Consider the following 12,172-nt stretch of genomic DNA (forward strand, 5'->3'; position numbering starts at 1 on the left):
CATTCTGTCTTTCATATTTGCTCTTATCTGTCATCTGACTTTTTTTTTTTTTTTTACTGTTTACCCTTTTTCAGTTTAATCTTTTTACTGAAGCATTAGTGTCACTGAAGGTCATTGAGAATGTGAAGTCACTGCGAATGTATTTATATGCATACATATATTCGCTATTTGAACAAAACAGTGTATTTGAATTTGAATAATTTGAAAAGGCCACCCACACTTAAAGAATTAACCTGTTGAAAATCTACATACATGGATTTACATTAAAGCTACGATTACAGTTATGTTAAAGTTACCATTTTGGAGATACAAGGTTTTGCCTTGACAGTAATGATATGTGCACCGAACATTATGACCACATCCTTGTTTCTACACTCTCTCTCTATTCTCTCAGCTCCACTGATCACACAGGAGGACTTTGTAGTTCTACTATTGCAAACTGTAGTCCATCTGTTTCTGTGCATAATCTGTTTGCCTCGTTATTCAATGGTCAAGTCCACAAGATGACCACCACAGAGCAGGTATGATATTCATGGTGGATCATTCTCAGCACTTCAGTGATTGATGTGGTGGTGGTGTTTTAATGTGTCTTATGTTGGTACAAGTGGATCAGACACAGCAGATTTTTTTAACCCCTCTGTTACTGCTGGACCAAGAATAGTCCAACAACCAAAAATATCCAGCTAACAGCTTATGGTGGGCAGCGTCCTGTGTCCACTGATGGAGGACTATAAGATGACCAACAAAAACTATGCAGCAACAGATGAGCTACTGTCCCTGACTTTACATCTACAAGTTGGACCATTGAGGTAGGTGTGTCTGATACAGTGGACAGTGAGTGGACATAGTGTTTAAAAACTCCAGCAGCACTGCTGTGTCTGATCCACTCGTACCAGCACAACGCATATTAGCATACTACCACCACATCCGTGTCACGGCAGCACTATGAATGATCCAGTACCCAAATTGCACCTGCTCCTTGAGGGGGTCCTGACCATTGAAGAACAGGGTGAAAAGGGTGCAAACCATGTATGCAGAGCAACCGATGTACTACAGTTTTTATTTGCAGAGCAACAAACTTTGACTCCTCTAGGGTCAATGGAGCTGAGAGAATGGGCATTGTCAAGAGAATGGGAATGTCAAAACAAGGAGGTGGTGATAATGGTATGTTTGATCAGTGTATGTATTGATAAGAATTTCTTTCTATGTACTTACCTAAGTTGATGGAAAAAATCCAAAACCTTATTTAAAATTCACACACACACACACACACACACACACACACACACACACACACACACACACACACACACAATTATTGATAGTCAACATGTCTTTCAATATTTGCTCTTATCTTTCATCTGACTTTTTTACTGCTCACCCCTCTTAATTTAATCCTCTTTCCTCTTTTCAAATGTCATTGAAAGTCATTGAGAATGTGGAGTCACTAACAATTTGGGATGTGTGTGTGTGTGTGTGTCTGTGTGTGTTTATACTTGGTGCAGGTGTATAATCTCATCTTTGGCGCCTATCCTAAAGGAGGGAGTTGGGCAGAAGGTCAGCATGGTGATCACAGCCCAGGAGAGAAAGTTTTACAGCTGGAGGTACAGTGTGAGATAAACACATGCACATTGTCCTACACCTGCATTCCCAAGCACACGGCCTCACATCAGGACAAATGATGTGGAAAAAACTTAATGAATACAGATGCAAGTACTAGGATTAAGCACAACGCAACCAAGAACAAAGATGCAAGTGTGTGTGTCTTTGTGAGTGTGTGTGTGTGTGTGCATGAATGTGTGGGTTTTATTTATTTATTTATTTATTTTTTGGGTGTGTTCAGTGCTGTTAACTAGTTAGAGAACTCTCTTTATCGGCCTCATCTATATTCAAGGCAGGATTTATTTAAGTGTTTTAATTTTCCATGAAATATTTTAAGGATTAAACACTTGCGTAAGAGGAGGGAAAGTCAAAGTAATATATATATATATATATATAATTTCCAAATTGTATGTATGAATAGTATAAATAATATAATTAAATAAAGTATAAACATAATATAAATAAATAAACGATAAAGAGAAAATGGGACTCCTATAAACCAATCAGTATCTGATAAGTCTGACAATTCTTAAAAGCTTTACTCTTTGAAAATTGATGAGAAAGGTATATATGTATATAGCTGGGATGTGAGAAGGAAGAAATGAAAACAACTCCTAAGACTGAACCCTGGGGAGATGGAATTATGTGTATTTTGCTTTTATATATATGTATTTCTGATGTGTTTCCCATACCTTGTTTAATTCACGGCACAAAATATTCAGGCTGTTTTAAGATGACAGTTTTCTTAATAAAAAAATAGTATAAATAGCTATAACCCTGTTGTAAAATATTAGACATCTCACAAGAAAATCTTTATGAGATTATTAATCTTGCATCTAAAAGAGCAGACTTTGGACGTCAAACATGTTCTGGTAGTTAGATTGTAACTGGTAGATAATGGAAGTTGTCAGTAAATTTGTCTCACAAACCTTAATATGTGTGTGTGTGTGTGTGTGTGTGTGTGTGTGTACGCACAGGAACAGCTCTTGGGTGGCTGGCGCAGTCTGGAGGGTGGGCTGCTGCAGAAGGCTCTGAGAGATCCCACTAAAGCATCGGATCGCCAGGCTCTGCTCAGGCTTCTCTCTCAGGCTCTGGGCCTTGTTGAGTCAGGAGGGCCTTCACAAAAATATGACCCTCAGGGTCTACGAGAGATGGAGGTCAGTCAGGTTTCTGCCTGAGTGTTGCAGAATCATATGTTGCCACATTTATGTCCGGTCAAAATCCCTGGGCTTAAAGGTTAGCAAGTTAAGGCTCAGATTATTTGGGTCTAAATCTGATTGCCTAAGCCCGATAAGCAATATATTCTCAAATATACGAAAATGAATAATAAAAACACTGTTTCCAGGTGGAATGTTATTCATTTCTAATGGCGTGGAACAATGAATTATTGATGAAATTATCTCCTCTTTTGTTTTTAGGGGATTCTGCTGACCGGAGGAGTGCTAGAGGTGCTGACCTGCGGTGAGGGTGGGGACAGTGAGCTGAGTAAGATCCTACTGGTTCCTGACAAGCAGCAGTCAGTCTTACAGGCTTACCAGGCATCTGTGTGTGGAGGAGAGGCGGGCCAGAGGGCGGAGCGTTTTGGAGAAATCAGTCAGGAGCTAAGGGATCAGATTGACACCCAGATGATCATAGACAAGGTACAAGATCAGTCAACACTTTCTGTCTTATATTTTGCATCCAACTTCCCATCTGCTGCCTCTGTTATTATCATTTTTTTTGCATCCATCCATCCATTATTGTATCTCTTAGTTCTTTTTGAATCTATATTTTACTCTTGATTTCCATTCTTTTTTCACTCCATCCATCCATCCATCCATCCATACATCCATCTATCCATCAATCCATCCAGTCATTTTATCACATTGTACACTCTTCTATTTATCCTTTTAACAATTACACCATCCATGTATAATCCATTCATCCATCCATCCATCCATCCATCCAGTGTTTCAATCCATTTGTTCATTGTACTTAAATTCCTGATTAACTTACCATTTAATCCATCTGTTTTATGTTCTCCGAATTCCATCATCTCTGCTTCTGCTTCCTTCACATGTTCTGATTTGTAAGCATATTTGGATGTTTAGCGGGTAGTGAAGCAGTCACACAGCTCCAGGGACCTGTGAGGAGTTGGGTGTGTTCTCCCTGTGTCTGCGTGAGTTTCCTCCGGGTGCTCTGGTTTCCTCCCACAGTCCAAAAACACTCAAAGTGTCCATAGGTCTATCGCCCTGTGAAGGACTGGCGCCCCCTCCAGGGTGCATTCCTGCCTTGTAGCCAATAATTCTGGGTAGGCTCCGGAACCAACCTGGGTAACCTGCGACCCTGAATTGGATAAGCGGTTACAGACCATGAATGAATAAATGTATCTATTCATCCACTCATCTTATATTCCTTCCATTCTATTCATCTATCCACTCATTTTTTGCTCCTAAATTATAATATTTCTCCCTTTCTTATTCCTTCTCTTTGTGTGTATAGTTGCGTTTGGAGCAGGAGAATGTCTCCATTTTGCCGGTTCAGTCTCATCTGGGCGCTCTGCTGAAGGACCTGGCTGAAGTGGAGCGTTTACTAAGAGATGTGGATCTGCTCTCAGGACTGGCTAAGCTGTTGCCTAAAGGGGCATGTGCAGGCCACCAGGCTCCACCTACAGCCAACAACGCCACATGGAGCTCCAACAGCACAACTTGGGGTCCCAACACCACAGAGGGTCCCATGGAGGGAGGGACAGAGGGGTCTGCAGGAAAGGAGGCAGAGGCAGAAAACCCTCAGTCTCAGTTCTCTGCTTTTGTTCAGCTCTGGGCTGGACTTCAGCCCATTCTATGTGGGAATAACAGGTTTGTAGGTGTGCAGGGATGGGTATGATTAGTTTTATATTTACACTGTTCCTCTTACTGCTGTATTTACAGGACCTTTTTTTATTAATCTGTACAAAAAAAAAGAAAAATAGTTAATTGCTTCTGTCTTAGAGTTTTTTAAATAGGAGCTGAGAAAGAGAGAAACTGTGTTTTGGGGTGAAACAATACATCATCAATTTATATGTGGGGATTTAACTGCTTTGATTTTGGAACTTTACAAATTCTAATGAATTATAATAAAATTGAATTGTAAATGCATTTTTCTTAGTCAAATTACAGTTATCAGACTATTTTCAAGCATAAAAAGCCTTTCAAGCATGAAGTGAATTCAGTGCATTTTTATTATTTAAATATTCTGAAATGTAACAAAGTAATTGAATTAAATTGGTTTGTAAGGAAATCTGAAATGTCTTGACACAGTGGGTAGTTTCCTTTAGAACTACTGATTTTTCCACCCTATGACATTTCTTTACATTTTTTAGTTTCTTTATGTAACCCCTCATCATTTCTGCAGTTTCTACAATTTTAATAACACTCACTCCTTTAACAAATGTTATATGAGTGTGTGAGTGGGTGAGCGAGAGTGTGTCTGTATGGAATGCTGAATACTTATTTGGCTCCAACTGCTTTTCTTAAGGTTACTAAATCTGTACTTTTCTTTCTCCACAGGATCATTGAGCCTGAAGCTTTGAAGCAGGGCAACATGAGCTCACTTGGCTTCACCAGCAAAGAGCAGCGCAATTTAGGGCTCCTCGTGCACCTCATGACAACAAATCCCAAGATCCTTTATTCTCCGATCGGCTCGCAGGTGGACAAGGTCATTCAGAAGGCAAGTCGATCTCAGAAGCTCATCAGAGAAATGCAAATGAATTGCTCTGCGACAGCCTCTATCTGCAGTGCTTGCTGAATGTGTACCGTTGGCCGCCGTTCGCTAACAGGCTTTAATTAAAGACATAAATGCAGTTTAAAGATTTGGAGTCAATATGTCAAGCAGTTTCCCCTGTTATCAGCACGTGTGGACTTCTCTCAAAACCTTGTAGCTCCATAGTGAAGCCTCCATAGTCACGCCTCTATTGATCCCCCTGTGCTGTGTAAACCTGCTTATTGGACATGTGTCAATGCGTTGCTCAGTAGTGAGGGAGAATGAACGAGTATACAGAGAGAGGGGAGAGGCTCATTTGGTCTGCAAGCCTGATGATTGGACAGAGTGACAATGGAAGTGTATATGCATCTATGGCAATTTTTCACTCTCTGTCTTAAGCATCAAGAAATGAACAATAAGAAATAATACACCTATAGTATCAGAAATTAAACACCTACTCACAGATTTTGTCTTTTTCAGGCCAACGAGACATTTGCATTTGTGGGGAATGTGACCCATTATGCCCGAGTGTGGCTGAATATTTCTGCAGAGTTAAGGACTTTCCTTGAGGAGGGTAAACTGCACAACCACCTTGCCTGGCTGCAACAGGTAGTCCACCTTTACTAGAATAATTGCATGTACACCTATTAGCTGAGGTGGTATTTGTGTAATCTGGGCCAGTAATATGCCAGTGTTGCTGCTCTTTTCTATATACAATACTTATCTAAATGTTTGTAATCTTTCCTCACCAAGTTACCTAGTGAATTCATCGTAGTTTATTATGGCCATCTCTAGAGCAGCTGCAGATGAGCTTATAGGCTGTAAACCAAGCATCTACTAAAGGGATATTAATCTCTCAACATTGAGCAGCAAAGTAGTGTAACTGCATTGTCTGGCGTGAAAGCAGCATCCATTACTTTTAGCCTGAATTGGAGTTTTGTCTTGGATAATTAACCGTATTTGCCCAATGTCACTTCTTTTGTGTCCATGTCTGTAGTTCACCTCTGACCTGCGAAGACACCCTGAGCTGCTAAACTCTTCAGACAGTGAGCTGGTGGACAGTCTGCTGCAAGAGAACTTCACTCTGCCCAACATCAGCACACTGCTGGAGCAGCTTGACACCATAGATAATGCTGCCTGCGGCTGGACACAGTTCATGTCCAAGGTCTGATTTAGGTTGTGATGTCGTTAAGCAGACATGTTAAAATGATTTCAAAGATGTACGAACATTTTCAGAAACTAAAAGAAATTAAGAATAATAAGAAAAAAGTTACCTATGATACTAGTTGACATTAAAATACCTATTCTAGTGTTTTACAGTTTTTTTTTTCAATTATAGTGAAGCCCTTAATTGTATTTCTTTTGTTGTGAATATTCATGTTTGAATTTATGTATGTACATAATTATTCAAACAGTTATTAATTCTTGCTTCAGGTCAGTGTGGATATCTTTAAAGGCTTCCCTGACGAGGAGAGCATAGTAAACTACACACTGAACCAGGCCTATCATGACAACGTCTCTGTTTTCGCCAGTGAGTGACTGCTCTATTACATTTCCTAAAGACTTTCTTTCTACAAAGCCCATAGCAGCAGTTAGTAAACAGCTGATGAAGAGATGTGTTCTTGCCCCTCCCTGGGTTGTATATAGAGCTTGTTAAACATGAGGCAAATAGGCCGCAGTAGTGACCTTTTTCTTTGGCTTGTGTTCTCCGTGTAGGCGTGATTTTCCAGACCAATAAAGATGGCTCCCTGCCTCCCCATGTACTGTATAAGATCAGGCAAAACTCCAGCTTTACAGAGAAAACCAACGAGATCCGCCGAGCTTACTGGCGTCCAGGGCCCAACACGGGCGGCAAGTTCTACTTCCTCTACGGCTTTGTGTGGATCCAAGGTACACTATACACAATCTGTTTTTGTAACCAGACATCTTTCATATACACGAATCATTAGGAATGTACCCCTTTGCATTGTATTGAAATTCCAATAAATGTATGTTTGTTGTTGTCACTATTCAGTTCATCACTTAAATGTCCAGAACCCACAGTGATTGTACATTACTAACCATGCAACTCTTTTAAAAGCGCATTGTACTGAGTAAAGAAAAATGCATAGCTGTGCATTTTCTAAATGTCTTCCATGTGGTTATTTCCAGCAGATGCTTATGTACATGTTCTTTGGATTTCTCCTACACTCTTTGTTCTCTATTGTTGATGAAGATATTGTGAGGTTGGTGGTTTTATTGGCAGGGAACTGTACATTTTCATCCAAGCTCAACTCCTGAGCATTGCTTTTGCAGTTTGTCCAACAGACTGAGCAAAACTGAAGGTAGAGCAATAAATCATCTGCTCAAGAAATGTCCACGGAGGACTAAATTGCCATGGGAGAAGTGTTAGGCATTTGATGTTTTATTCAGAATGGAGTGTATTCTGGTAAACTGCTTACCTGGTTATGCTAGGCTCGAGACACCTGTGAAGGTGCGGATGGAAAGTGTTGCCTCAGCAATATTCAACTCTGCGTCATAGTTTATTTAAAAGCTTTAAAAGCTAACAAGAGCATATCCTTTACCTCAGTGCACCCAACCAACATGAGGATGACTGTAAATGACTGTATTACAGCATTGCTAGACTGATTTAACCGTTAGAAGTCAAGATCTGTGACTTTTTCTTTACGACGTATGATAGCATTATAATAGCACACCTCACTCAATTAGGTTGAACATGACGTGAGTCAGTTTTGATACACTATATGGACACCTGCTGATCTTCTATAGAATGGTCTTGATAAAGACTTGGTCCAGTCTTTACTCCAGTGACAGTCTTTTGGCATTGGGCCACAAGAGCAATAGTGAGGCCAGGTCCTGGTTGGATCATTAGTTTTTGGATCACTGGATAATGGACCATTCTGGAGAACACAGTTTCCCTCCTCCATAGCTCAATACTGTGGAGTTTATACCCCTCTGTGTTAAGCCTGGCATTGGGCACAGTAAATTAAGGCTCATATTCATCTTCTTCAGAGCGTCCATTTTGTAACATGTTTTTTATGGTGTTTACACAAGCAGTGTATGCACAGTTTAATATCAGTGGCCATCTTTAGCTACTTCCTTAAAGTAGCTAAAATCACTATTTACAAATGGTGTCAGCAAACATTTGCCCATATAGTGTATCTCAAATTTCAGTTGATATCATCATATTCAGATAATAATACAATATTAATTGTCAATTTTGGTCTGTCATTTTTTTCTTAGATATGATGGAAAGGGCGATCATTAACACATTTGTCGGCCATGATGTCGTGGAGCCTGGGAATTACGTCCAGATGTTTCCATATCCGTGCTATACTAGAGATGAGTAGGTTTCTCTGTTACTGTCTGCATTCATCTTCCTGTGTGTTTTCACACTTTTTCACTTACCTCGGTCAGACAGACCCCAGAGGAATTTTTTGTGTTGAGAGTTATATCAAAAGGCTGTGAAAGTGTGATGCTGGAAGTGTTGGTAATTGACAGTTATTGTAGCAGTTACACTTTCAGTAATATGCTACTATGTGTGATGTCAGCATGTTGCAGAATTACACTTGCAGTAATACACTATTAAGCTATGCTTGTCTGTGCAGTTTCCTGTTTGTGATAGAGCATATGATGCCTCTGTGTATGGTCATCTCCTGGGTCTACTCAGTGGCCATGATGATCCAGCACATAGTGGCTGAAAAGGAACATCGGCTCAAGGAGGTAAGGATCAGCACATGCTTAATATGGCATTTTATCCTAAAATTACCATCTAATATGGAGTCTTTTTTTGCATGGTACTGCACGCCTAAGCTTGTCTTCAAAATTTAGTTCATCTCATATAATCCCCAGCATGCATTATGTAAAAATGTGTCACAACAATTGTAGAGCACTAGAGAACTCGACAAATCCTGGTTTGTATTTTTAAGGACTTTTATTCCCAAAAGGTGATGATGTTTATGATCTCACGTAGGTGATGAAGATGATGGGACTGAATAACGCTGTGCATTGGGTGGCCTGGTTCATCACTGGCTTTGTGCAGCTCTCCATATCAGTGACTGCACTGACAGCCATACTGAAGTATGGCAAGGTTCTGCTCCACAGCGACCCCTTCATCATCTGGCTCTTCCTCACAATCTATGCCATCGCCACCATCATGTTCTGGTAGTGTAATATATTATAGCTACATTTACAGTACCTAATATTTATCTTTTATCTCAGTTTTATCTGACTGATTTCATTGTCATCCTGATCGAGCATCTGGTAGCCAACTTAACAAACCATCATGGCTTGTGTTCTATTTGAAGTGTCATTAGCTGTCCAATGATGCCGTATAAGTAGCTGTTAGAAAAGAAGTAGTGTCTGGTTTCATATCTGAGAAAAAGCATGTGCATGCTCTCATCATCTGCTTTGATAGCATTATCCACTTCTGGAAAAAAATAGCTAATTGAAAATGGTCAGCAATTAGTATTGAGTATAAAATAGGAAATAAACATGCAGATTTGTTCAGCAATGTTAAAAGAATCTTTCTAATGTGGTTTCTGGTGTTGTATGACATGCAGAAGTATGCTGGATGGCTAAAAACCTCATACAGCCAACTTGGAGCTCATTTTCTTTGAAGTTTATGTAGTGTAATCTCTTTGTTTTTTGCAGTTTCCTTGTGTCAGTGATCTACTCCAAAGCTAAACTGGCTTCAGCATGTGGTGGGATTATATATTTTCTCAGCTATGTTCCCTACATGTATGTGGCTATTAGAGAGGAAGTGGCTCATGACAAGATCACTGCTTTTGAGAAATGCATTGCGGTAGGAAACTTGCTTCAACCCTTTAAATTCATAGAGCTATTACCTTAATATACAGGTTGCCTCGAGATAAAATAGGTAATATTCCTTTTGGCAACTGTATCTAAGCTACTATATTTCTTTCTGTTCTCTATGCAACAACCTATTCATCTGCAGTCTCTGATGTCCACCACTGCTTTTGGCCTGGGCTCAAAGTACTTTGCCTTGTATGAGGTGGCTGGAGTGGGCATCCAGTGGCGCACCATCAACCAGTCACCGGTAGAGGGTGATGACTTTAACCTGCTGCTGTCTATCGTCATGCTGATCATTGATGCCACTGTGTACGGAGTGCTGACCTGGTACATAGAGGCTGTACATCCAGGTGAGCTATGGCATAATTGTTGTATTCCAGAGTAGTCACTCACGGTCCCACTGATTTCTCCATACCGCCACCCCCCCCCCCCCCACAAATACTTTACTACATGTGAGTTGTTACATAACATTACGTTTTGAGTGTAATTGGTGGACTGTGAGTTGGAAATGACAAGTTGCTGCCATGCTAGTATTAGCCTACCCACCCAACAAAAATGCTAATTCCAGTCTATTTTTTCTTTCGTTCCAACCTCAATGTAACTTTAAACTATTATAAAAATAAATATCATTTGAAAAAGAATGTACATACATGAATGTGGTTATTTTGATAAATATATTGAGTTCTTCAGTGAATTTATTTGCCAACATTATGTAAAGTGTGTACACTAATACATCTAGTTGCCCTTAAACCCTACATGTAAGTCCTGCTGGTTTAGCCCAGTTAGCACTTTAGAGGTTGTGCTGTAGAAGGACTATGGAAGTGCCACACTCAAGTTTAAATATAGAACACTGTGTATTTTTGTAATTTTTCCTTCATCTGTTCTTATCTAAGGGAACCTTCTGTAAAAACTGCCAGTCACTACCTTTATTCCCAGGAGGCCTATGTCTGCAGTAATGAGCTTTTAAGATTTTAAAGTCTGCAGTTCTTGTTCTGAATCTCCATAACAATGTCCTGACTCTGCAGGGATGTATGGGTTGCCTCGGCCATGGTATTTTCCCCTGCAGAAATCCTATTGGCTGGGGAGTGGGCGTATAGAGACGTGGGAATGGCCATGGGGCAGCAATGCCAGGCTCAGTGTGATGGAGGAGGATCAGGCATGTGCCATGGAGCACAGGCGCTCAGGTACACTGGTTTCTGTCATAGGTTTTGACACATCCATGTTTATTTTGAAGACAATAAAACAAATCTAACAACACATATTGAGGTAGAGCTGGGACATTGTTATTGTATTGTATTGTATTGAATTCTTTCATTGTAATGTTTTTTTTATTATTATTATTATTTCGAGTTGTTGTGCAGGCAGCTGTGTGAGTAATATGAAACAAAGGGCCATTTCTCTTTATATCTTTTTTTTTAATTTCATACAATTTAAGTGGGTGAGTATATATCTCAAAATGACTTTTAATAAACTGCAATGATGCAAACACCCCAAGGACCAGTTTTTTGAAACACATGCACTCACTTTATTAGGTTAGAGATTCTCTACAAGGGCTTGTTATAAGCACACCCAAGTACCTTTTGGTATTATATAAGAGTGGTGTTTTCCCTCAATGACACTGTGTGTGGGTTTTCAGTATTGCCCACTTCAAGTCAGAATCATAATGTTACGAATGTTTGCTCATCATCTGACCAGTAGCTGAATAATACTATATGATTGGTAAGTAAATCAACAAAGCAGAACTGTCTGTGTAAATCGCCATGTAACTGATTATCATTTTTGTGTGCCCTTTTTAGAAGAAACTCGTGGAATAGAAGAGGAGCCCAGTCATCTGCCTCTGGTGGTCTGTATAGACAAGCTCACCAAAGTCTACAAGACAGGCAGCAAATTGGCTCTGAACAAGCTCAGTTTAAACCTACATGAGAACCAGGTCGTCTCTTTCCTTGGGCACAATGGGGCAGGAAAGACCACTACTATGTAAGAGAGTGAATGTGTGTGTGTGTGTGTGTTTGAGAGAGAGAGTTACTGTGTGCCCACA

The 12,172-nt window shown here is 40.0% G+C and overlaps 1 protein-coding gene across 1 annotated transcript in view; it reads left to right on the forward strand.

Moving 5' to 3' along the window:
* LOC136679749 (ATP-binding cassette sub-family A member 2-like) overlaps positions 1-12,172 on the forward strand; it is an 86,249-nt gene that overhangs the window by 55,288 nt on the left and 18,789 nt on the right. The window contains exons 6-21 of the mRNA XM_066658418.1: positions 1,506-1,604; positions 2,580-2,759; positions 3,021-3,242; positions 4,084-4,439; positions 5,130-5,289; positions 5,803-5,931; positions 6,320-6,487; positions 6,757-6,853; positions 7,039-7,212; positions 8,566-8,668; positions 8,931-9,045; positions 9,296-9,486; positions 9,976-10,126; positions 10,280-10,484; positions 11,160-11,318; positions 11,931-12,111. Of these exons, the coding sequence (XP_066514515.1) occupies positions 1,506-1,604; positions 2,580-2,759; positions 3,021-3,242; positions 4,084-4,439; positions 5,130-5,289; positions 5,803-5,931; positions 6,320-6,487; positions 6,757-6,853; positions 7,039-7,212; positions 8,566-8,668; positions 8,931-9,045; positions 9,296-9,486; positions 9,976-10,126; positions 10,280-10,484; positions 11,160-11,318; positions 11,931-12,111 (2,690 nt within the window). The remainder of the gene's footprint in view (positions 1-1,505; positions 1,605-2,579; positions 2,760-3,020; positions 3,243-4,083; positions 4,440-5,129; positions 5,290-5,802; positions 5,932-6,319; positions 6,488-6,756; positions 6,854-7,038; positions 7,213-8,565; positions 8,669-8,930; positions 9,046-9,295; positions 9,487-9,975; positions 10,127-10,279; positions 10,485-11,159; positions 11,319-11,930; positions 12,112-12,172) is intronic.

The sequence above is a fragment of the Hoplias malabaricus genome, chromosome Y (assembly GCF_029633855.1).
Source record: "Hoplias malabaricus isolate fHopMal1 chromosome Y, fHopMal1.hap1, whole genome shotgun sequence".
Classification (NCBI taxonomy): Eukaryota; Metazoa; Chordata; class Actinopteri; order Characiformes; family Erythrinidae; genus Hoplias; species Hoplias malabaricus.